General features: G+C 34.2%; 1 protein-coding gene across 9 annotated transcripts in view; it reads left to right on the forward strand.

The window, feature by feature from the left end:
• The window catches only part of Baz2b (bromodomain adjacent to zinc finger domain 2B), a 264,182-nt gene that overhangs the window by 230,816 nt on the left and 6,765 nt on the right, over nucleotides 1-26,601 (forward strand). For 7 of the 9 annotated variants that reach the window (XM_076865719.2, XM_076865722.2, XM_076865723.2 and 4 more), the window contains 9 exons: nucleotides 1,519-1,581; nucleotides 2,699-2,843; nucleotides 12,169-12,815; nucleotides 13,210-13,483; nucleotides 13,648-13,803; nucleotides 14,123-14,283; nucleotides 19,120-19,430; nucleotides 19,818-19,953; nucleotides 23,862-24,008. In XM_076865719.2, the coding sequence (XP_076721834.2) occupies nucleotides 1,519-1,581; nucleotides 2,699-2,843; nucleotides 12,169-12,815; nucleotides 13,210-13,483; nucleotides 13,648-13,803; nucleotides 14,123-14,283; nucleotides 19,120-19,430; nucleotides 19,818-19,953; nucleotides 23,862-24,008 (2,040 nt within the window). The remainder of the gene's footprint in view (nucleotides 1-1,518; nucleotides 1,582-2,698; nucleotides 2,844-12,168; nucleotides 12,816-13,209; nucleotides 13,484-13,647; nucleotides 13,804-14,122; nucleotides 14,284-19,119; nucleotides 19,431-19,817; nucleotides 19,954-23,861; nucleotides 24,009-26,601) is intronic. The other 2 variants (XM_076865724.2, XM_076865727.2) reach the window with 1 other exon arrangement.

The following is a 26,601-nucleotide window of genomic DNA, read 5'->3' on the forward strand; positions in this document are numbered from 1 at the left end:
AATATTTAAAAAAACTAATTTGGGGGCAGTGCAGGGGTTGTAGCTTAGTGATAGAGTACTTGCCTCGCACATATGAGGCACTGGGTTTGATCCTCACCACCACATAAAAATAAATAAATAAGCAAAATAAAGGTATTGTATCCATCTACAACTAAAAAAATATATATTTAAAAAAAACTAATTTGGGGGTTGGGGGCATAGCTCAGTGGTAGCATGCATAAAGTCCTTAGTTCAATTCCCAGCACCACAAAAGAAAAGAGAGATGTTTTTTTAAGTATTTTTTTAATTGTCAATCAATCTTTATTTATATGCGGTGCTGAGAATCAAACCCTGGCCTCACATATGCCAGGCAAGTGCTCTACCAATGAGCCACAACCTCAGCCCTGAGAAAGAGAGATTTTAAACTAAGATGTGCACTTCTTGTTAAATAACCCTGTTAATTACTTACATCTTTTCTTAATTTGCCCTCACAAAAAATCTTATTTCTGTTAGTTGCTTTCAGATCTGTTTTTAGTTAGTCCTCACAAAAATTTTATGTCACATATAATGTTATCACCAATTTACAGTTCAGGTAATAGTCTTAGAAAAATTCAATAATTTATCTATAACAAATAGTACCACTAACATACAAAAAAGCCCGTGTAGTCTCTTTGCTTCCCTCTAAAACATAATTTGAAGGTAGAATGAAAAATTTCATTCTAGAATGAAAAATTTCATATATAAAGAAATTTTCTATATATGTACAAAGTTTGGGGTACTATTTTTACTCTAAAGGCTTAATAAGTTCAAAACAATTTATCTTCACTCTAAAAATTATTATTTGGCTAATAGTACCCTTATTTTTCTGATCTCCTAGGTAACACCTTAACATCATAATATATTCTTTCCTTCATTTCTCTTACCCTACACCCTTGAAAGGCCTATAATCCCCTCTCTTCCTTGAGTCATTACAATAGTTAACTAGCTAGTTTTGCCCATTTTAGTCCTTTCTCTGCTCCAGGACACTTTATATATCAATTAATCCTTGTAAAGCACAGTTCTGATGTTTAACTTCCCTCAAAGGATCATATTGTTGTCCACTGCCAGGCATTTACAATGCTGCACAATATGACCCTAAACCCATCTTGCCCCTTCTCCATCTTATGTTTTCATGTGAAAGTATGTCAAACTCTTTCTGGAATGTTTTCTTTTTTAGTCTCTGATTCATAAGTTCTTAACCATGCTTTAGTCACTATTTAAAACATGACTTTTTCCATATAGCCTCTATTTGTGTAGATTTCCACTAGACTCCCATGACTCCTGATAACTTAAGGTCCCTACTATTTGATGTTTTGCTTTGTTTAATGTTTTATGTCTCTTTACCACATTATTAGCTTAGACAACAAGAACTGAGTCTTAATCCTTTCCTCAGGGCTTCTGCTAGTACTTTGCATATAGAGGGCATTCATTGGGGGAGTCCAATTTAATACATATATCTTAAAAGCAGATGAATGATATATTGTATTTTATTATGTATAGGATGAAGGTGACCAAGCAGCAAGTGTTGAAGAGCTAGAAAAACAGATTGAAAAACTGAGTAAAGTAAGCACTTTGCAGATTAATGTTTCTTTTTGTAGTGTTTTAAAAATATACATTGAATGGGATTAGCTTTTCTTACTACCAAGTCAAAAGAAGTTTTTTGTGAGTAATTAAAATGAAGAACTCTAGAAAAATTCTCATAATTAAACCTTAAAATATTAATGTAAAAAAATATTAATGCCAAAGTTAAAAGCCTGTTATTGAGCCTAATCAGAATCTGTGAAGAAAAGTTCCTATATTCTTCAGTTCTTCATATAAGTACAAAGTATCAATAAAGGCATGGCTTTATTTCTTGAAATTAATTACTCAAAAAATATAGTTGAGGGGATGGGCAGTAGAGCGCTCACCTAGCACATGTGAGGCCCTGGGTTCAATCCTCAGCACCACATAAAAATAAATAAATAAAATTAAAGTATTGTGTCCAACTACAATTAAAAAATAAATATTAAAAAATGTAGTTGAGTTTCATAGTAATTATTTCAGCATCATAGGTTTTAAATTATTACATTTGTGGATTTTATTTGCATTGGATTTATAAATAGTACATATTTATATAATTACCATTAAAAACCAAATTTCAATAGCATTAGTGAAATTTACAATGAACTTTTTATAAGAAAAAATGAATTTTTAGGAGTATTGAGATGCCTGTATATTTTAATGACCAATTCACAGATCTATCTCAAAATTTAGTCAAATGTCATCTAGATTTGTAGCATGAATACAAAAATAAGCAAATATAGCCTTGGTCAATTACACATATAAGTATTGTTGGTCTTACCATCTCTCTAATGATCTATAGAATTGAGCCATTTTGCTTTGGCTCAAAAAAATGATCACATATAAGATCGTGTTTTACATGTTAAGGCATGATCTTCTATAAGATACCTGACAAAATGAAACTTGGAGGAATAAAATATTCCATTTTTCCTGAAAATAATTTGTCTTTATAAATGTTACTAAAATTGAGGTCAACCATGTCATATTTAACCTTTTGCTATCTTTTCCCAGTAGTGAAATTTATCCACTTTAAAATCATAATAGGTTTAAAGTCGCCCATCTGTTAATTTTTAAAGCCTTTAGCATCCCTAATGTAATTATACATACTGTTTTTTAACAGCAACAAAGTCAGTACAGAAGGAAGCTCTTCGATGCTTCTCATTCATTACGTTCGATGATGTTCGGCCAGGATCGTTACAGACGCAGATACTGGATTCTTCCCCAGTGTGGGGGGATTTTTGTAGAAGGCATGGAAAGTGGTGAAGGTAGGAACTATTAATCTGTTACAAAGTACAATCTTAAATAAGAAACCGTATTTTTTCAAACCCTGTTACTTTTTCAGTGTATTTTGTCCGTCCATAATCAAGTGTGCTTTATTAATAAACATTGTAAAATCTTGATTTCTATTCCTTTAGAACTCATAATGCTCCTTTCACTGATAGATATTTCCTTCTTGTTCCTGATTTTTCTTCTGTCAGTCTTTCTGACATTAAACATAAGGTATTCTGTTTCTTGTTTAGTGGACACAGATCTTGCCTAACCTTTAGATGCTGCACTAGGATTTCTTTTTTTCCAATTTCAAACTTTCAATTTGAGGCTTATTCTTTAATTTTCTCAAAAAGCATTCATCCCGACAGTACCCCTGCAGATAACTTTCTATTAAGGTCCTTATTATAATCCTCATTCATTTCAAAATCTTGTTCATATTTGAAATTTGTGATCACATCTTCCTTTCTTGATTTTTGTGTTACCACTAATCTTTCCTAATACACCTTTAGACTATTTTGCTGGCTTCATTTCTGCTACATTAACTGGCACAGTATGCTGTATATTTATGCTCAGTGAACTTTCTCATACTGAACTTTTCAGAACTCTGTGTCTGGGCATTTTCAAATGTCTGAATTCTGATGGGGCCAAAAGTGTTATGCCAGTGCTTGTAAATTTTGTCATGTGGCAATTGACCCATGGTGGTATGTGGAGGCATAAACTTCTTTCAACATATTTTTCAAGTACCCACTGTGAGCTAGTTTGGCACAGCAGGAAGCACAAAGTTATATGAAATATAATCCATGCCATGTAGCATTTATAGTCCAATGTGAGAAAAGATTAGGTAATCACATAGATAATTATAGTAGAAATAATAAACAAGGTGGTTGTTTAAGCTTTTCCTTTTAGTAGTAGAATCAACCTTTTAATGAAAATTTTGTGTAAAACCCAATATCTAACAAAAACTGATTTGTTCTGATCAATAAATTTGGGGAAACCTTAGTCTTTCTAATTAGGTCTCTGTCCTGTACATTTGCTTTCCAATACAGAACCAGCAACTTTGGTGAATACTGGGGCATTCTGTAAATTAAAGAATAAGCTCAGAGCCATCAACAATAAAAGCAAGGGCTTAAAAATCTCAAGGAAGGGAAAGGTTTTCTAGCCTACTTAATTCAAGAAGCAACAAGACCATTGTAGTTTCTGGCACACATGGGCATCTCTGCCTCTAGATGTGACCTCTTTGAGGACTAATTTAGGCAGGGTAACTACACAAAAATAAACACCCTGGCAGCAAACTACACATTAGATTGGAATAAGAAAGGATAGAGAAGCCAGTGGTGAGATCATTCCAGAAGCTTGGCTGAAAAGTAGGAAGACCCTAAACGTAAGTATAAACAGAGGTAACAGGAACAAAGAAAAAGATCTTGAAGATTGCTCTAAGAAATTATTGAAGGTGATGTAGGAAAAGTGGAATCAGAGATAAATTTGATCACTTGATCCTCAGTATAAAAAATTGTGATGCCTTAAACAAAATCAGAGTCAAGAAGAAGGGTTGTTTGTAATGAAATTTAATAAAAGTTTTAGTATAGAAATCTAAATAAAACTGAAAATATTATGAGTCATTTGGAGTGCAGAGCCTGCTAAAGCTTAAGAACAGATACAGAAATACCCAAGTAGCTGTTTACATTGGTTTGATTAGAATCACCTGAGATTCTTAAACAAGACCAATCTGAGCCCTATCCCAGACCATTAAATATTCTTCAGTTTGATTAAGAGCCACATCATTCTCTGGGCATGTGAACCTGAAGTTATCTAGGACATCAACTTTTCTTTCAAAATACTGAAATTATCAGTCCCTTTGCAACATATTTAAATTAGTCCTTTATCAATACATAACTTAGTTATTACAATCCTCCTCAATTTCTCTATGTACAATTCCCTCATTCTGTTATGTTCTTTCACCACCTACTCCAAAATCTTGAATGACACCCTATTGCCTATAGGATGATGTAATAAATCTGTACTTAGCATCCAAGTCTGTGTACAAATCTGACTTCAAACTATCTTTGCACTATTCTCTAATAAAAATTCACCTAAGCCAAGCCAGGAGTGGTAGCACAAGCATTTAATCCAAGCTATTCAGGAGGCCAAGGCAGGAGGATCACAAGTTCAGGGCCAGCCTATGAAATTTTACAAGACTCTATCTCAAAAATGAAAAGGACTGGGTATAGCTCAGTGGTAAAATGTTTGCCTGGTTTGATCCCCAGTACAATAATAATAATAACAACAACAATAATGAAAAATAATTCAGCTTGGTCAATCTACCTACTTACTATTGCTCAACACGTGTATTCCTCCTCCTATGTCTCTGTGTTACTGTGCTTGGCCAAATCCTGGTCATTATAACAATAATCTGCCTTTTCTTCAACCATCTAAATTTTATTGATCTTTTTTGACATAGCTGAAACCCTAACCCTTCCATGAACTTTCCAGCTTATTTAAGTGGAACTAATTTTTACTATGTGTATACTCCTAGAAAACCAAATAATTAATAATGACATTATTTTGACACATTGCTCTACTTATTATTACTATTTACTTATATTATTTAAATCTTATAATCTAATTTGTATTACTTTATATTCTCTATGGTACTTTATACCATGTATAACAACAAAGTTTATTAACAGAGCACACAGAATCTCCTGAGCCTTGATAGTGGTTCCACAGGGGATGTGCCCTCTCCAGTAACAAATTCAGCAAGCAACAAGACCATTCTGAGAGAGAACCCCTGCCTTTCATAGCATTGTACATTTTAGATCAGTCTAAGAAAGATACAAAACCCTTTATTTTTCTGAGAAATAATAGAGGACCCCTGAGCTAGGGGTATGAATACCAGGGCCAGTGTCTGTATACCAAGGGCCCAGGAACAGTGCTAACATCAGCTAAGGATTCTGTTGTTCCTCTTTCAACTACATCAGTGGCTAAGCTAGCTTGCTGGTCTTGGGGGAAAGGAAGGATCATGACCTTTAGCTAAAAACTAATGGCTTATTCCCTTTCAGTCCACCCCCTGACCCTTGGGGTAGCTCATTTGGAACAGGAACCAGCTGGGTGTCCCCACCCCCCAGTACTAAGGATTGAACCCAGAATATGCTAGGCAAACACTCTTCCACTGGGGTATATCCCATCTCTTTTTATTTTTTGAGACAGTATTGCTAAGTTGCCCAGGCTAGCCTCAAACTTGCAATCCTCCTGCGTCAGCCTCTTAAATAGCTGGAACTATAGGCATACACCACCATACCAGCTCAATTGTATGTTTAAATAATGCTTTCAGTATTCATTGACAGTGCTAAAAGAGACATAACCAGACAAATTGCAAAGCAAACAACATGTTGCCACATTAGGAAGTGTAGAGATTGCCTGAGTCATTTGGCCTTATATCCAACAAATGGTCCAGAGCTACACAATTATATAATACTATTTGGGCCAAAAATCTGATGCTGATTTGTTAAGAGATAAGAGCTATGCCTTCTCAATTGTTCCCCCCAGGATAGCTGGTTATGGTCAGACCTCTTCTTCAGAGGAGCATATTCAAGAAAAAAGTCCTTGTGCAAAGTAATAAAAGCCTGTATCCCTTACACCTGCAGGGAAGCTCTAATGCTGGTACTGAATATCACAGCTGAAAAGTTCAACAGTGCCCTTTGGGTTTTGAGTCACTACAAAATGTCTCCTAGTTACTTCCAAAGTGTGTAGTATTATATATCCAGGTGGGAAGCAAGAAGAGCCTACATTTCACATAGGAAGCACCTAGAGTTCTAACCTGTGATCACTGACCTTGTCAATACTACATGTTCTATCCACTTCTCATTTATTTTTCCCTGGAGTTAGCATACTGCCAGCATGCTATTAGTTGAAATCAACTGGAGGTATAAAGTAGAAGTATTTGGTTGAGAGTTTTGTGCCACTTTTCAGTAACCCTGATGCTGTACACTGGAAGTCTAGATAAGAGTGTTTCTTTTCACTTGAGAAGGTAAAGAGAGTTTTATATAATGTAATTAATAAGAACAGAATTATAGAAGGCCAGGCAAATGAGGACCAGATAACATAATTTCTGTGGTGTACCCTGGAGTAGACATCTGGAAGGTACTCTGCAGGCAAATAGGTTGAGGATGACAAATTCAGTATTGTTATAGCTTTGCATTATGTCATTGAGTGAGTGCCGAGTTTGTTAATGTCTGTAAGAAAGGTGAAGTGAGTTACTTACATTCCAACCACCCTTGCACCTTCTTTGGTCAGGCACGTTTATGCCCAAGTCCATCAATATCTTCTGCAGTGTTCATATGGTCTATCCTTTTCCTCTGGAACAGAAACTTTAACATGAAACCAGGAGTTGTCATTTTCTCACCAAAAGTGTCCTCCAGATTCGAGGTGTTCTATGGATATAAGGACTACAGGAAGAATCTCCCACTTTTAAAATAAGCATACAACAAAGATTTAGAGCTCTTTGGAGTAAGAATGTCAAAATTCCCCTTCTTGTGGGTATGGTTAGCAAGTGCCATCAGGAAAGCAGGAAAGAATCCAAATGTATATTCATTCATTCATTTGTAATATGAAAGCCACAACAACCTTTTAGGCATCTCTTGAAATCATGACAAGTACAAAAGAGGAAAGAAACTTTGAGGTATAATCCTCCATTTCTGCTCATTGACTTCTGAGTCTAAAGAACTTCACCAAGATTGAAGGACCTATATGAGGTATAAGCAGTTGTTCAAAGTTTAAAGAGCTGAGGAATCCCAGACCAGTCATTGTTGAAGGAGTTGGTGGAGCCATCTTTCAGAATACTATTCTGAAATGTCTCCATCTTAATGGTATGTATACTGTCTGCACATGCAAGAGGCACAGCAATTTCACATCCAAAAAAGGTATATATCATTCATCAGTTTGAGGAAGTGAAATACCCACAAACTAACAAATGCTTTCAGAGTCTCTTTGGTGGAGACTTATACACATACTTACATTTCTAGTGTGAAACAGCCAAACAAGGTTGTTCAGGTTTGAAATGAAGCTGCTGATTACCCCTGCTTGAATCTATTCTTATATAAGAAATGCAGTCTCTTTCTCCAGTAGGGGTGAAACATTGTCATACAGTGTTGTCAGACCTTATAAATATGGTGGGTTTTGTTAACATACATGGCCAATGGTTATAGAAGGTACCAGCAGAGGTCACAGTAAATATGTTCAGCTGATATATGGACCTACTTGTTTGGGATTTAAATAACCAGTATTTTCTTGCCAGTTAATGTAGTCTGATAAAGGAACAACTAGAGTTCACACAAAAAAGTCCACAAGCAACTGAGTACAGTGACATATACCTGTAATCCCAGAAACTCAGGAGGTTGATGCAGGAGGATCACAAGTCTGCGACCAGCCTAAGCAATTTAGTGAGACCCTGTCTCAAAATAAAAATAAAATGTTGGGGATGTGGCTCAGTGGTAACACATCCCTTGGTTCAATCCCTAATACTGCACCAAAAAAAAAAAAAAAAAAAGAGTCCAGAAGCTTTTACAGTGATTATGATTCAGTCTTTCAACCATAAGTAATACTGAACCCAAATCCCAGTAGAGGAACCAGTTTTCCAGAGCTCTTTCAATAAGGATCTATTATTTTTCAGAATAATAGATACTTAGTCCTGCATTTCTAGCAGTCTCATAAATTTTCGAGGCTCTTCTCCTTTCCAGCATGATGATCTGAGGTGTATGTTTAATGAGCTCTTAGAGGGGAAACCAGGAACTCAGCCCCATCCTTACTCCATTTAGAAGAACTCAGATTTAGAAACAAAGAAGCCTGGCATAAAGAGTTAAATCATAAAGTAGAGCTAATGACCATGAGTATTCCTGTCTCTGATCCCATATTAAGAATCCAGATGATACAACATACTTTCTTTGGCTCTATTCTTTGCATCCTTACAGGGTTTGTGGGAATGAAGCTTAATAATCCTCCTGTGGACCTTCTCTATCTAATCATCTAATGATTCCATCTCTCCTAGCAATTGCTAGAGCCTATAAACTATTTGATAATCTGTCTCATATGTCTCTTTTTTTTAAAAGAGAGAGAGAAATTTTTTTAATATTTATTTATTTATTTTTAGTTTTCGGCAGACACAACATCTTTGTTTGTATGTGGTGCTGAGGATGGAACCTGGGCCGCACGCATACCAGGCGAGCGTACTACCGCTTAAGCCACATCCCCAGCCCACATATGTCTCTTTTTCATAGTCTCAATGGGCCTTTCAGGTTTTGGGATAGAACCACATTCCCACATTCTAAAATTAGGCAACCCCTCAATTTCTGTCTTGTCATTCTTTCTGTTTATGAGCAATACAACATTTATTGATGTGAAGAAGTCATCACCAGAACTCTAGTCAATCTATCCTCTTCTTAGTTCCTTCTTTCATTTGGAGCAGAAACCTGTGCCACTTATTAGGCTCTCTCTTTCCATTTCCTGCCCTATGACAAAACATGAATGATCTAAAAGAACTATTTCATTTATTTTGTTGTTGTTGTTGTTGTTTAGTTGTAGATGGATACAATACCTTTATTTTATTTATTTATTTTTATTGGTGGTGAGGATTGAACCCAGTGCCTCCCATGTGCTACACAAGCACTCTACCACTGAGCTACAACCCCAGATCTGAACTATTTCATTTCTAACAGTATCTCCCAGGTGAAGAAATAATATCAAAGTCATTGTCCACTTAGAAAGACCTGCTCTGAATCAGTTATTCAACATTTTCTGTGCTAACATCATGTTGTCTAATCTGGTCCTCTCAGAACCTGGGTTGTCTTATAATCATACTAACACAGCTAGTTGTCTCAGGATAGCTACATCCTCTGTAGATCTAGTTCAGATTACATTCCAAGAGACTCAGGGAAATCACCCCAGTGGGATATGGATTATCATTGTTACCATGCATCCAGACCAGAATCACTGTGGCAACATATGTCCCAGTACTATTAGTCAACCCAGACTGCTCATTGTTTAACAGGGTCTTGCTCTTAAAGCTGATGAATTTCCTCCTCCTGTTGATCATACTCAGGCTCCTCTGTGCCAGGCTTCACAGCAACTGGCTTCATATCTAAAGTGATAAGTTGCCTCATATATTATAACAAAGAGTCAGTGGAGTTTCCCCTGTATTCCCTCCTAACAGGGCATCTGTTACCCTTTTTAGTTCACCCTCTTCCTCAGGACTCATGAAAGTCTTTAAGCTGATTAAGAAGTGGGATAGAACCGAATTTCAAACCACTAATCAGCGTCTTTAGTTTATCATGTTTCTGCCATCTTCAGGCATCGCTACTGAGATCATTCTAACTCTGCCATGTGAATTAATCTCTGCCTCTAAGGAAAAATTCTTCCACCCCTGTTTGCTACCTTTCTAGAAAGCCATGACATTAGAAATGACATTTCTATTGGACACCAGACATTATGGATTTTATCTTGTTTGTTTTATCTTGTTTGGGGAGTTGAATGTTTTTAAATTCCTATAAATACTCTTGAGCTTTTTAAACTGAGAAACAGTTAAGTTACTTGGAAAAAGATTAATCCTTTCATATCTTGTATTTAAAATTTGTTAGGCTGAACTAGAACATTACTCAGTCTAGGATAATTATCCCCTGCCACTGAAGCAAGATCCTTCTGAGTAACTAATGCCTATGAATCTTGAGGCTTACCATTCTGGTTGTAGGAACAGCAATATTACCAAGCCTGTGTGTATACCTCGCACGGTCACCTATAAACCTTTCATATGGTTTTTTCTCCTGACCTCTAGTAGGTTCCTTACATGTGTACTGATCTTCCTCATCTGCATACTCAAGAGATCCTTCTGCAGATCTCCAGAGTTCTCTCTTTGCAGAATAGACAGCTCTCTTCTTTCCAGAATAGACTCCCCTTTCCTCCCAAAACTCCCCTTAGTCAGTCTGCCTGCCTCCTTCTGGATTCTCCCTCTCTGCGTTGCATGTGGAACCTATCCCAAGGCAATGTTCTGGGGCAATTATAGGCTTACTGATTTTTTCACCTTTGGTATGTGATATCCATTTCTTGCAGGCTGTTGTTTCATGTTTTTTTCTGCTTGTGAATTTTTCATAAGAATAAATCTAGGATTTAATTTCAGTTAAAAACGAATTTCAAGAGAGAATGTGAGAACTTTTAAACATATTGAATAAAGTAGTGGATTTTACTTTTATTTATTTATTTAGCTACCAGGGATTGAATAGGGAGGAGCGCTTAATAACTGAGCCACATCCCCAGCCCTTTTTAAATATTTTTATTTTGAGACAGGGTCTCACTAAATTGCTTAGGGCCTCACCAAGATGCTGAAACTGGCCTCGAACTTGGAATTCTCCTGCCTCAGCCTCTGGAGTTGCTGGATTATAGGCATGCACCACTATGCCTGGTTGGATTTATATTTTTAAAGGAATTCCTATAAATTATTTTTATGTGATGGAAAAAAACTTGAACCAGAAGTTCACAAAGCAGAAATAATATCAATAAACCTATGAAAAAATATTCAGCCTTACTAGTGATCAGAAATAATGTGACTGAGATTTTCACCTCCTAGATATTGGCAAAGACAAAAAATATTGACAGCATCCAGTTTCATTGAGGGTGTAGGCAGACAAATGTTCTTATCTGGTATGAGTATATTTTGATCCAGACAGTGTAGTGGGCATTTTGACAATATATATTTAAAACTCTGAAAAGTATATATCTTAACACTCAATGAGTTTTTCCCCTACATATTTATCCCAAGGAAACAAATTAGAAAAGAAAAGAAAAACAGAAATGCAGATACAAGATCATTCATCATAACAGAATTGCTAATAATGGTGAAAAATTAAGAGCTATTAATGTCTATCAGTAGAAGATTGGCTATTTAAATTATGATGTAACCCATTGAATACTGTGTAGCTATTAAAATTTATATTGACACAGCAAGGTGTTTATAGAGTATTATTCAGTAAAACAGGTAGATTAGACTATTCTTTGACAAGATGTCCTCTTTTTAGCTATATAGGCTTAAGGACAGAGAATTTCTGGAAGTTTTATACTAAACTGTCACTCATGATTGTTTCTGTGAAATAGGGCTTTTATTAATTTTCCAATAATGGAAAAATAACCTATAAAATGAGAATCTGGAGAGTATTATTAGGTCATCTAGAAAATGTTATTTAAATATTTATGCATATAATTTCATAAATAATAAAATTTAATTACAATATTGGTTTGACTTGGAATAACTGATTTTCATAACACATTTTGTTTTCGTAGGACTAGAAGAAATTGCAAAAGAAAGAGAAAAACTTAAAAAGGCAGAAAGTATCCAAATCAAAGAAGAAATGTTTGAGACTTCTGGGGATACTTTAAATTGTTCAAATACAGATCACTGTGAGCAAAAGGAAGATCTTAAAGAAAAAGATAACACAAATCTGTTTCTTCAGAAACCTGGCTCTTTTTCCAAATTAAGCAAGCTTTTGGAAGTAGCTAAGATGCCTCCTGAGTTAGACATTGTGACCTCCAAACCAAATGTTAGTGCAAATGGGTGCACACTGTCTTATCAAAATAGTGGGAAACATTCAGTGAGCAGCATTCCATCAACAGCATCACAAAGCAACATGGAGAAGACAGACTCTAATCTGTTTAACGCTGGTTCAGGTGGTCCAGGGAAATTCTATAGTCCTCTCCCCAATGACCAATTGTTAAAAACACTGACTGAAAAGAATAGACAATGGTTTAGCCTTTTGCCAAGAACGCCTTGTGATGATACTTCACTTACCCATGCCGATACGTCAACTTCTTTAGTGACTCCTCAGTCTCAGCCACCATCCAAGTCACCTTCACCTGCCCCAGCTCCTCTTCTTGGATCATCTTCTCAGAATCCTGTTGGCCTAAATCCATTTGCTGTATCACCTCTTCAGGTTAGTACCACTAACTGAAACTCATTGTGATATTGCTTTCTTTAATCTTTGACCCCATAAAGATTTCACTTAAGGGGAATCCGTTGAGTAGTCTGTCATATAGTCTGTCACAGCCTGAAAACTGAAGTAAATCAGAATTTCTGTCCCAAGCTTTATTAGAACTACCAGTTTCTAACCTGTGTTTAAGTCCACTTTAATTACTTTTTAACTTATTGTTACGGTATATCTAAAAGCAAAATAAGAATGTGGAATTTAATCTTGCTGTTTCTAATGTATTTAGTTTTCTTCCACCTGTGATAAATGAAAGCATTTTTTTCAGAATTGAAAAATAATTTCAGATTCTAGACATTTTCCATAAGTTCTTAATCTACTTTAAAATGCTTTGTTTTTACAGATGAAAAGCGGAGTGTCTATGATGGGACTTCAGTTTTGTGGGTGGTCCACTGGTGTGCTTACTTCCAATATTCCATTTACATCACCTTTACCTACTCTGGGATCAGGGTTGGGATTATCTGAAGGAAATGGTAATTCATTCTTGACTCCCAATGTTGCTTCAAGTAAAAGTGAATCTCCAGTACCTCAGAATGAAAAGGTCTCATCAACTCAACCTGCAGCTGTTGAAGTAGCAAAACCAGTAGATTTTCCTAGTCCAAAACCTATTCCAGAAGGTAGGTACATTAAGATGGCTTATAGCCACTTACTGTATTTTATTATTTTTTCTTATAACTGAATCTCTTGTGAGTTTATATGTAGTTAATAAATCTTTAGATTTGTTTTGTGCCATTATTTCCTATTCAAAATATTTGTAAAAGATCTACATATTTTGACTTAGAAATGCAGTTTGGTTGGTGGAGGATTATTGACCCGGAGGACCTGAAAACTTTGCTCAAGGTGCTACATCTCAGAGGAATCAGAGAAAAGGCATTACAAAAACAAATTCAGAAACACTTGGATTATATTACTCAAGCATGTATCAAGAACAAGGATGGTATGTGCCTAAAAGACTTCTGCTTTCTTGTATAGTTATGACAGTTAATTCTTTTATCCTAAAACATTTTGATGTCTTAATTCTATTATTGCTAGTTTTTTCAATGTTGCTCAACAGTAACTATTTACATTTCTTAAGTATTTATTATAATTTTTAGCACCTGAACAATATTGTCTCTTAGAAAAAGTGTTTCTCCTTTTTTAGAGTAAACTGCCTGCTTATGATTGTTAAGTTAGATGTACATGATTTTATTCACTTTCTGATCACTGAGGAGAGGAAAATAAAGTGGATTTTAAAATGAATTTCTTTTCAAATGTAGTTGCTATTATTGAATTAAATGAAAATGAAGAAAGCCAGGTAACACAAGATATTGTGGAAAACTGGTCAGTAGAAGAACAAGCAATGGAAATGGACTTGAGTATCCTTCAACAGGTAGAAGATCTAGAAAGGAGAGTTGCATCAGCAAGTTTGCAAGTGAAGGTAAAATTGACTTGGAATAAAATCTGTTTTTTAGGCTAATGGAAGGTAACTAATATTTATTATATGCCTAATATATGCCAGTTACTGTACTAAATGTTTTCACTTTATCTCATTTAATTCTTAAAATAGTCCTGAGTTAATTTTACCCATCTTACAGGTAAGGAACCAGGCTCAGAGTAAGTAACCTGCCAACGGTCATATAAGTAAGTGGCTAAATGTGGATTCAAACTAAATCTGTTTAATCCAGAGCCTACATGCTTTTTACTAGATCTTGTCACCCCCTTAATGGTATTCAGATATTATTTGTGGTATGGAGTTCTTTACCTCAAGCAAAATTCATCATTTTCCCCATGATAAATGTAGTGTTCTAAAATAAATCTCATCAAATTCCTACTGTAGTATTTCATATAGGATGAGGATACAAATGTCTTATATGTCAGCCTTTTACTCTGTGTAGTTTAAAATGGTTATTACCATGTCATAGGCCATGATCAGAAGTGATTAGGCAGAAAGAAAGCTTTACTTTTGTGCAAGAATTTTTGGTCTTGCAAACAGGGATGTAAAGGTTACTTGAATTATAATAAGGTGTTGTTATCTGTACGAGTAAATGGATAATGAATAAGCATGAAAAGCAGAGTCATCTGCAGTTTCACAAAATTTAGTCTCTCTGATTTGACTTAATTTCATATTTTATTCAGATTGAGAAATTTGTGGCCTAATACTATCATAATAATTAAAATTTTGTTTCATAATTAGTTTTAAGAACCTTCAAAAAATATAGTTTTCAAGAGGTAAAAAAGTATCCCTTTCTTGCCACAAACATAGTTATCAATGTTGGGAAGCTAAATTTATCATTTGCTTAAATTATCATGCTAGCAAACTATATGTCTCCTCCTCCTGATACTATAACACAATATAAAAATGCCTCATTCATCTGGCATCTTCAACAAATGAACTCTTCCTCAAAGTTAATTTTCTGCAGAAATGAAAATTATTCCATTTAGTGCCATAATTTTTAACATGTTTGTTGGATCTCTTAGGTTATACATTTTACTGCCTTCTTAAATTGAGAATAATTAGTGTAATTTAAATTATCTCAGTGACAGGATCATTAGTATGAAGACCAATTATTAGATAATAATTCCCTCAGGAAAGGTGAAAAGGTTTTGCCATTAAACTAAATGTGGTGTATAGGACCTTACTTTCTAAGCTATCATATCTGCTTCTCTGTTTTTGTTCTCTCTTGTGGTCAGTTACTACTTGCTAGTTAAAATGTTTCCTATTTTCCTCCAGCTTTTTTTCCATCTAATTTGCCAATTCTAATTGACCATCAGTTGGGAAAGCATATCATTAAACTTTTTAAAATTATGTTTGGTCAGAGGGTAGTCCTGAAACATTTTCCTAATGACATACTCAGATTTTGGTGCATGGACTTCTTCACATTGCTGGCTGCTTAAATGTTCTTAAGTGGGATTTGCTGTTTAAGTAAGATGTCTTAACATCCTAATAATAAGGACTTCTGAATTATTTTGTATTATTCTAAGAGTTGAATTGTAATTATAGTAGTCTTAAAAAGTCTAAGAATACAAGTGATGAAGAAAGTGATTAAGTTAACCACAAAACATTGTTTTAACATCTGTAGAGGATTTCATAATTTTTTTCTTAAAAATTAGTTATATAAAGCCAGGTGTGTGACACATGTCTGAAATCCCAGCAGCTCAGGAGGCTATGACAGGACGATTGTGAGTTCAAAGCCAGCCTCAGCAAAAGTGAGGCGCTAAGCAACTCAGTGAAACCCTATCTCTAAATAAAATACAAAATCGGGCTGGGGATGTGGCTTAGTGGTCGAATGCTGAGTGCCCCTGAGTTTAATCCCCAGTAACCCCCCACCCGCTTTGCAAAAAAATAGTTATATGTTTAGCCTGGGGAACTAGTCATTGCAGTGGCACAGGTGGTTAAGCAAGTGGCCTTGGTCTACTTAGGTGCATTCATTTCTACAAATATTTTTAATAATTTAATATTTTATATTGTAGAAATATCTGTGAGTCCTAGTCCTAGTTCTGTGTTGAGTATAGAAAATGTCTAATTACTTCCATTCCTCTAAAGACCACCCTTTAGTCTCTTTTAAGTCATTTCTTTTATAAGCTAATTAATTCCTTCAGTCATTAGTCCTATGGAATAGTTTCCAGGTTCATTATTCTCTTTTGAATGGCACCAGTATCAATATCCATCTTAAAATATTGTATTCATAAATGTATGCAGAGATGTCTAAATGCATGCATGGGAATTTTATTCTCCTTCAGCTGGCATTATACTTCTATTAATGCTATCTGAATTTGTACCACCCTTTTAGCCTCCACATCATACTTTACTTAATAGGCACTGTAACAAAAACCTCTGAGCCTCTTTCAGAATACTTTTCAGTGACTTCTGTCACATGTGGTATTTTTGTGATTAGTTGCTTAAACTTCAAAGCTGCAATTTGAATTTATCATGATTATATTTTTATTGATTTCATTTGAGTATACTTTTTAGCATATGAATATTTTTATTCATTAACAGTATTAAAATTTCTGCTTATGTGTCTCACAATAGATGGGTTGGGGGTGGAGGGAGGGAGGAGTGGAGGTTCACAGGATTGGGGTAGGGGGATGGGGAAGAAGGAAGGAGGAATAGGAATGGGAAAGACAGTAGAATGAATCAGATATAACTTTACTGTGTTCATATATGAATACATGACCAGTGTAACTCCATATCATGTACAACCACAGAATGGGAAGTTATACTCCATGTATGTATGCTATGTTAAAATACATTCTACTGTCATTGATAACAAAAGAACAAATAAATAAATAAATAAAATTCCTGCATACTTTCACATTACCTTAAGGTCTATAGGAACCAACTAAGTTATTCATAAACAAGAGAAATCAAATGTATAACCTTTAGGAAGTGGCACTAAGGACCTTTTCTGAAATGACAAGGTCTGTTAATTACCAAATTTTTTGGATATAGTTTTCAACCATCTAGGCTTTTCTAATGCTAAGTCTTTTTTTTTTTTTTTTTGTCAGTTGCCTTGCAGACATCAAGATATACTATGTTTGCATGGTGTTCTCTATTTAATAATTTCATATCTCTTTCAGAATGTGGGAAGGAAGTTCATTGGACATGAACTATACCTAATGCATGAACTATACCTAATGTATCATACATAATTCCATCCTTGGTGAGCACTGTACCACTGAGACACACCTGGGCTCCATCCTTTTCTGAATATAAATATCCTATTGAGAAAAAGGGAGAGGCTTAATCCTAATATATAGGATAAAATAATTATCTCTAAAGAGATTTAATTTAAAAGTTTTTTTCTGTTTTTCATTTAATATGCATTTGTTAAATATCAATTTCATATCAGACAGAAGACAACACAAAACTGAATAAAATGTGGTTAGGGTTAACATTACCTAACTTCTGAGGATTTCTTACCCTCAGAAAGCTTGTATTTAAGAGGAAGGTAAGATATGTATACATATTGCAGAATCTATTATTAATTTTTAATCATAGAGAAGTACAGAGTAATGCCTGAATTTAAAAAATAAAGACTTCTGATGGAGATATGGAAACAGTTCAGGGAAGATTTCATGTAGAAATTGAGTTAAGGTTTTGTCAGAGACTGGAGAATATGTACTAAGAAATGGAACCAGCATGAGAGAGCACCAGCATCAGGAAATGTATCATGTTTGTGAAGCAAGGAATCATGAAATTTGACTGCAGCACAGGATGTGTGAATGGGGGGGGGCGGGGGAGGTAGATTGAGGTACTTCAATGCCCTGATAAGATTTGAGACTTTGGGGCTGGGGTTTCAGCTCAGTGGTAGAGCACTTGTCTAGCACATGTGAGGCACTGGGTTCAATCCTCAGCACCACATAAAAATAAATGTAATGTGTCCATTTACAACTAAAAATATTTTTTAAAAAAAAGATCTGAGACTTTGTTAAAAAGTGGGGAATCTTTGAGATTTTGATTCAGAAGATCAATGTAAGTAAACTAAGTTATAAGAGTATTCATTTATTCAATCAATATCTATGTTTTATTTGCCTTCACTATACTAGAGATAAATGAATAAAAACAGGCATAGTCCCTGCCTTCGGGAATTTTAAGGTAGAAAGAAATTATTCAATAGTAATGCTACTATAAAATTGACCTGAGGAGACTAAGGAGCATCGTATGGTCCTATGTGAGCATGTAATGGGGTCTTACTTCCAGAAGGATGTCAGGGAAGAATTCCCCTCACAGGATTTTCATGTTAAAGCAAATTTTTGAAAGCTGCGGATGAGAACATTAAAAACTAGGTGAAAAAAAAAAAAACAGGGTAAAGCTATAATGACAAAGGTTTATGCAAAGCCCCTGCAACTAAAGGAAAATGGTGAGTATAAGGACCTGCATAGAAGAGTAGGGGATAGTAGGAAAACAGAAAGCAAAGTTCACAGACCACTGAGACATTTCCATCTAAGTAGGCCCATGAAATTAATAAGCATATTTGTCTAAAATCTTTTGGAATACTTTGCTGAACTTTATTATATCTTTCATAATATCAAAAGTAGATAAATTTTCTTTTTCAATTTTTCTTTTTTCTTGTCCTTTTTTCTTTTCTTTTAGTTTTTTAAATTTTTTTGTTCTTGTTTTAACCTAGCATTAGGAAACCTGAGGTTAAAAACTTTTAGTAAAGATCCTTGATATCTGCTGGTGTCTGCTGCTGTATTTTTAATAAAGGTAATTCACCCATCAGGCATTTTTAAGAAGAAACCATAATGACATTATTTTCTTGATATGTAGGGTTGGATGTGTCCAGAGCCTGCATCAGAAAGGGAGGACTTGGTATATTTTGAACATAAATCATTTACTAAATTGTGCAAGGAGCATGATGGAGAACTTACTGGAGAAGAAGAAAACAGTGTAAATGCACTAGAACGGAAGAGTGACAACCCCCTAGATATAGCTGTAACCAGGCTGGCTGATTTGGAGCGGAACATTGAAAGAAGGTATCTGAAGAGCCCCTTAAGTACCACCATTCAGATCAAACTGGATAATGTGGGCACAGTTACTGTCCCTGCTCCTGCACCATCCATTAGTGGTGATGGTGACGGGTAGGTTATTGAGATTAACTTGAAAAATTATTGTGCTTCTTTGCTAAATGGAGCCTATTTTCTATTGCCTGTTATCTATGTATCTTCTTGTATGTCTGTGGTCCATATGGATCATGCTATTTGCATGGTGCTTTGTAAAAACATTTTTTTTTTGTTATGTGCATTGATAATCCTGCAAAGTGATCTTACATTTACCTGGTTGTGACTAAGCTTTAAGGCACGTAGCCACAGTCTGTGCACTACATCAAATTTAGTTGCTTAAACTTTATACTTATTGGCTGTTACATGTTTTTTGTCATTGCTTGGCTTTCAGTGTGATGATTGTTTCACATTCAGTGATCATAAATGTGGATATGACCTACTTAATTTTTCTATATTTCAATGCAGAATTGAAGAGGATATTGCTCCAGGGCTCAGGGTATGGAGAAGGGCATTATCAGAAGCTCGCAGTGCTGCACAGGTAGCACTGTGCATTCAGCAATTACAGAAATCAATAGCATGGGAAAAATCAATTATGAAAGTTGTAAGTGTTTTTATTTTAAGAAATACTATAACTAATTTACTTTGTCCTGTTTTTTTCCAACCTCCAGATCTTAATTTTATAGTAGCTACTGTCATAGTAATTTATGCTGTACTAGAGAGTTTGTCTAATTCTTAAATATCATATAAAAATCTAATAATTTCCTCCTTGAGTTTTTGAAGGAACCTACTAAATTTGGTACCTTTGATTTTTTTAAATCTTGCTTCTGCCTCCTTTTGATGTTGTTTATAATTCTAACTTAAGTTGTTTTCTACATTCTGCTGGTATCACTCAGTTGTTATCTAAATAATTTTGAAGGTCCTTTCACTCTTGTCAACATTCCAGTTGCTAACATTACCTATAACTACTGCATTCCTAAAATGTTTTATTTTTCTATCAGTTTTCATATCTTTAATGCTAAAAAGTCCTCAGATAAATAAATCCAAAATGAACACAGCTCTAATTTCAGTTATGTGTTTGCATCTAATATAGTTATATGGAGAGTAGATCCTTTAGTCTTTCCTAGAGTGATTAAAACTGGTTTTTCACTTTCTATGTACAAGTTCAATTAGTTATTATTAGCCCAATTAATTATTGTCCTATAGTAAGCCTCTACTTTGTCCCAGGCTCCAAAATGCTGTGTATTCAAAAGATTTATATTCTGGAGTGAGACTTATTTTTAACCATGTATAAGTGTCCCTCTTATCTACTTCCTATATCATATACAGAATTATCCAATAAATGTAGACTTTTATAAATCACTTTAACATTTACTTTTGAACTTGCTTTAAAATTTAAACATTTGAAATTTGTTTTCATGAATGGTTGAAAGGAAAATTCCTTTACTTAAACAGTCATTCCACAAAGGAAAGATCCTTAAATAATTTATCTTTCTTTCATTCATTTTTAGCTCTATGCTTAGACTTACTCAAGACCTAATACATTTTATACAGATACATTTTTCTTCTATGTGTGGTTTTTCTTTTTCTTTTTTACTTCTTCCTAACTTCCTAACATGTAGATGGAATTTATAAAATATGCTCAAATTTAGGTCTTTCTCAACCAAATTTGAATACACTATAAATTTTAAGATATTGTTCAGTTCATCTGACAGCATTTATACTGGGTAAAAATATTTTTTCTTCTAAAAATTATTATTAAAATGAGTTTTAAAGTCACGTTGGACAAATGTATTTGCTGAAATATAGGTGATAATTATCAAAAAAGATTGAGTTTTACATCAAAATGAAATTTGTAGATTTTTTTTTCTATACACACCAAAATAATAATCATGATATGGTGAATTTTGCTGTAAACCTAAACAAATAAAATCTGTTCTTATATTATTTACTTTCTACAATCTAAAGCATTCCTTCCATTTTCACAAATTCATTAACCTTACCTATGTTATTAACATGCTTTTATCATCATTTAATTCTACTTCTCATAATCTTCAATTTGGAAAAAATGTCTAATAATACTTTATTTGCAAGCTGGTGCTGCAGCTCAGTGGAATAACACTTGCCTAAACAAGGTCTTGGGTTTGACTCCCCAGCATTGCAAAAAGATACATAGGATGGATGGATGGATGGATGGACGGATGGATGGAAGGAAGGAAGGAAGAAAGGATGGATGGATGGATGGATGGATAGATAGATAGATTAAAAACATTATTTGCTATGGAACTGCTTTTAAAAGAAGGTGAGAATTTTGTATTCAAAGATTAACAAGCCAGTTGCAGTAGTGCATACCTGTAACCCCAGCTACTTGGGAGGCCAAAGCAGGAAGATGGCAAGTTTGAGGCTAGCATTAGCAGCTCAGTAAGACCCTCACAATAAAAAAATAAATAAAAAGATGGGGGATGTATCTCAGTGGTAGAGCCTCCCTGGGTTCAATCCCCAGTACAAAAGAAAAAAATTAATAAGTACTATATAACCTTAAATTAAAGAGGTAACAGTGCCTATAATAGTTCTTATAATAAATTCAAGTAACATGTTGATGTGTTCAGTACCTTTAGAAATGCTCTCTTGGCCAGAGACCTAGCTTACCAGGAAAGAAGGAGCTGTCAATTTGCTGCCAGATAATTCTCTGCCCCCAATATGCTATTGTTGATGTTAAATAATAGGCAACATCCACTATTTTTAACTCTTAATAACAGGTATTCAAACCAAATATTAATATATTTTTTCCTCTAACATTGTGAGTTGTTACTGATTTTTCAAAACTTTATTTTAAATGCTTATTTTTCTATGTGGTGCTAAGGATTGAACCCAGTGCCTCATACAGCTAGGCAAGCACTCTGCCACTGAGCTACAACCCCAGCACTCACTCTTTTCTTTAAATGTATCAAAATTAATTTTAAATCACAAACATGAGAGGTAAAACAGACTTTACAATATTTTTAGTTATCTATTGTAGAAAGCAGAATTGACGCATCATCATGAAATCTGATTTTTTAATATTATTATAGGGATTTAAATATAATCTTCTGAATTTCTCAATGATGTTTCTGTTTCTACAATAGATGTTTTAAAGATGTAACTTATTTTGCAAATAACTAACCCCATCTTATAGTATTTAGTGATAATAGTATTAGGAAGTTCATAAAAAAGATACTTATTGGGCTGGGGATGTGGCTCAAGTGGTAGCGCACTCGCCTAGCATGGTGAGGCACTGGGTTTAATTCTCAGCACCTCTAAAAAAATAAAATAAAGATATTGTGTCTACCTAAAAATAAATATTAAAAAAGATACTTATTGAAATATGAAACTCAACTGCTTTTGCTGCTAATTTTAATATTACATATACATTAGATGTATTGGATAGATATTTGTTAGCGTGAATAGTATGTATTTTGATAAGGTTCTTAAGCTATCATTGTTATACATATTGACTATTTTGGACTTTCCAAGACAGATATAATAATAAATAATAATTAAACAATTAATAAGGAAACAAACCAAGTTTAAGGTTATATAAATAGTTAACTTTAAATTAGTATAAATGAAATTCAGCTTAAATGTTTTCATTTTTTAAAATATTAATTGCAGGACACTTTCAACTATGACTGGAATTTGAAGTAAACATCAAAAAAAATTTAGTGCTTACTATTTTTTTGTTTTTACTTGACTAACTTTTCTTCTTTTCCTTTGTGAAACTTGCTATACAAAATATGTATGCATCTCTTAGTAATAAAAGATTTTTTCAATAAAGAAGAAATGATTATATTGTGGGTTCTAAAAAACAAATCATGACCTCTTAAATTCTTTAATATATTCTATCTATATTTTCTTTTGAAATCATTTTATAAAATTAATTTTCTACTCCTGTGGCATATGTTTGATTTCAGTCAATTTTCCAACTTTCCTGGTTTGGGCACATTTTTTAGTGAATCACAAGACATAGGTGGATAATTTAGTCAAAGCCTAGGGATATCTTTTATTATTATATATAATTATATACTAATACAAGTTTCTTAATCTTGATCTTCAAAATTAACTCTTATTTCTTTCTCAGAATATCATGAGGATGCTAAGATAAGCAAAAAATGAAATACATTTTAAAAACACCATGTATTAAAGCTATTCATTGCTTTATGTGCTCTAATGTCATGTTAATATTTCATATGTTAATGTATACATGCTTCTGAAGTGTGTGCAGGCATTCAACTTCTAGCTTTGTTCTTTGCAGTGTACCTGAAATGTGCATTGATCCCAATAGAACTGCTCACCCTGTCATGTGGTTCATATCTGTGTAACGAGAGATACATAGATGTGTATGGCTATTGTTTATTTGTTAGCAAGCGGAATGTTCACTACTAATATAAATGAGAAATTATGGTGTATATAACATCCCAGTAACTATTATTCATAGCAGAGGGTTAATTCTAAATAATTTTTCATATATTATAGTACTGCCAAATATGTCGAAAAGGAGATAATGAAGAACTACTTCTCCTTTGTGATGGCTGTGACAAAGGCTGTCATACCTACTGCCATAGACCCAAGATTACAACTATACCAGATGGGGACTGGTTCTGTCCAGCTTGCATTGCTAAGGTAAGACTGATGTAGAACTAAACTTCTTAATAACAAGATCAAAATGCAGACTTTTATGGCAGTTTCTTTTGTGAGGTATAATTCACATACCATAAATTCACCATCTTAACAATTCAGTGGTTTTTATTGTACTCACAAAGTTGTACAAATGCCACCACTAATTCAGAATATTTTCATAACCCCAGAAAGAACCCTTTGTACCCGTTAACAGGAACTTCCCGTACCTCTCTACCCCTAGTATTTGGTAATCCCTAACCTATTTCTTATGGATTTATCTATTCTGGTCATTACATATAAATTTAATCATACAATATACGGCCTTTAGTGTTTGGCTTCTTTCACTTACCACATGTTTTTTTAAAGTTCATCGATTACTTACTTCCTTTTTAGACATAAATATTATTCCATTGTATAGTTTTACTACATTTTGTTTATCCATTCATCAGCTGATGGTGGTCTCCACCTTATGGCTGCTAAGAATAGTCTGCTTTGAACATTCACATGCAAGATTTTGCTTGAATATGTGTTTTTGGTTCTTTTGGGTATAAACCTAAAAGTAGAATTGCTAGATCTTATGGTAATAAGCATCTGTGTTTAACATAATTTTCTAATCACATTTGAAATAGAAACCTGTGAACTCTCACACCAATTAAGAGAGAAGCAATACAATAAAAGAGAAAGAAATGGGTTTGGTAATTAAAAGGTAAAGGAGTATGAAATTTTATGGATCAACATATATTCAAGGTCAGACTTTTTGTTAGGTGTTCTCTATCCCCCAGTCACTGTTCCCCAAGTTTATTGACTACTGCCTCTCCAAAGACTGAAGTCCAAATTTCCATTTGTCTATTGTACCTTTCTTTCCAGTTCACTCCCTCTAGTCCTCCAGTAATCCTTTGATCTCACTTGAACCTTCAATATATTTATCTTAAGACCTTTTCACTCTCTTCTCCCTTCATGTCCTCTCTTTCCACCTAATCTGACTTATGTCAATATTCCATTCTCATAATCCTACATATTTTATTATAAATCTGAATTTACTGTTTGCTTCTCTCTCACTTTATGAAATAAACTATTATTCTAGTTAATCCAACTCTGTCTTTTCTAGCACCTATTAGTTATAAGCAAAATGCTGATATGAACATTAGTACACGTTTTTGCCTGAAATACAAAATGCAGCCCTTTAAATACAAGGTGCTAATCAGGCCTTTAATAATGTCTGATGATTTATTTCCAGTTTTGTTCCCTCCATCCATTCTGAGATAATGACCTTATTTCTCATTCCACTGAGAAAATGGAAGCCTTTGGAAGAAAACCACATGTATCATCCTTCAGCATCAGGGCTCATATCCTTACCTTCTCTACTGTTGCCCTCAGCTTATGGTGCTCCTAACTGAGCCAGTTTCCTTACTCATGCCTCAGGGGCCATCCCTCTTACCTCCTTAGGAACATTACTCCAGCAGTTCTCCCTTTACATCTTTAGTTTCTCCTCTCCACCTCCTTCATCTCACCTATCTATTGACAATCCTACTTTTTCTCTCATCTTAAGAAAAACCTTCTGCTTTCACTTCTCCCTTGATCCACTTCCCTTGTCTCTCTCATTCCCTTTACACAGAAAATTTCTTGGAAAGTTTTCTGTCCTGATTCTCTACACTTCATCTTAGCCAAAAGGCCAAGGAACAATGCCCCAATTTCTAACCCCAGTTCACTCTTGAACTTATTCTAGTCAATTCCACAGCTTCTCAAAAATAGCTCTTATCATGGTCACAAATTTGATCAGTGCTTAGCTTATTTGACCTGTCAGTTACATGTGAATACAATTGAACAGTCCTTCATTCTTTTGAAACACTGTTTTTCACTTAACTTCTCAGATTCCATACTTGCCAGGTTTTATTCCTCCTTTTGTTCCTTCTCAATATTTGCTGATTTTTTTTCCCACCTGCTTGATCTGATCTCAACTTGGGGCTATCATCTGTAAAATGAGATTATATCTTCTTTGTAGGAATTTGTGAGGATAAAATAAGATCATGTGTAGGAAAGTTTGTTTTTTTAATAAATGTAGAGTTCTGTAAAGTGTTTATAGTAAAATTTTATTATATTTTAGACCATGTTTTATAAGTGCCTAAGTGGCATGTTATTCAATAGTAGTTGTTTGTTGACTTCTTATTACTTGATCATTTTTGTCATATATAATTAAATGTAGTTCAACAGTAATCTTCACTGGCTGTACATAAATGACTTTTAGATTCATAACTGCAAGTTATAGAAAATCTACTCAATATTTTATGTATTAAAGGTAAATGTTTTTAAGTCTTGTTGGTATCACTTAGTAGGCTGTTGGAGGGTTTTTTTCTAATAAAATTTCTTAAATTACAGTTCTGGCTATCATTTAGAGTGGTGTTACATTATTAGTAGGCATATTATCTCATCCAAGTCTTTTGGTGTGAATGCAGCTTTCTAGACTTTTGCTTTTGTTCTTGTTTTTGTTTTTTAAATGCAGTAAACTATACATTATATTTCTTGCGACAAAAAAAAAACAGGATTCTGATCATCTGTTTTTGATGTGTGAGGAAAAGTTACATTTTAAAAATATCTT

The sequence above is a fragment of the Callospermophilus lateralis genome, chromosome 9, assembly GCF_048772815.1.
Source record: "Callospermophilus lateralis isolate mCalLat2 chromosome 9, mCalLat2.hap1, whole genome shotgun sequence".
Taxonomy (NCBI): domain Eukaryota; kingdom Metazoa; phylum Chordata; class Mammalia; order Rodentia; family Sciuridae; genus Callospermophilus; species Callospermophilus lateralis.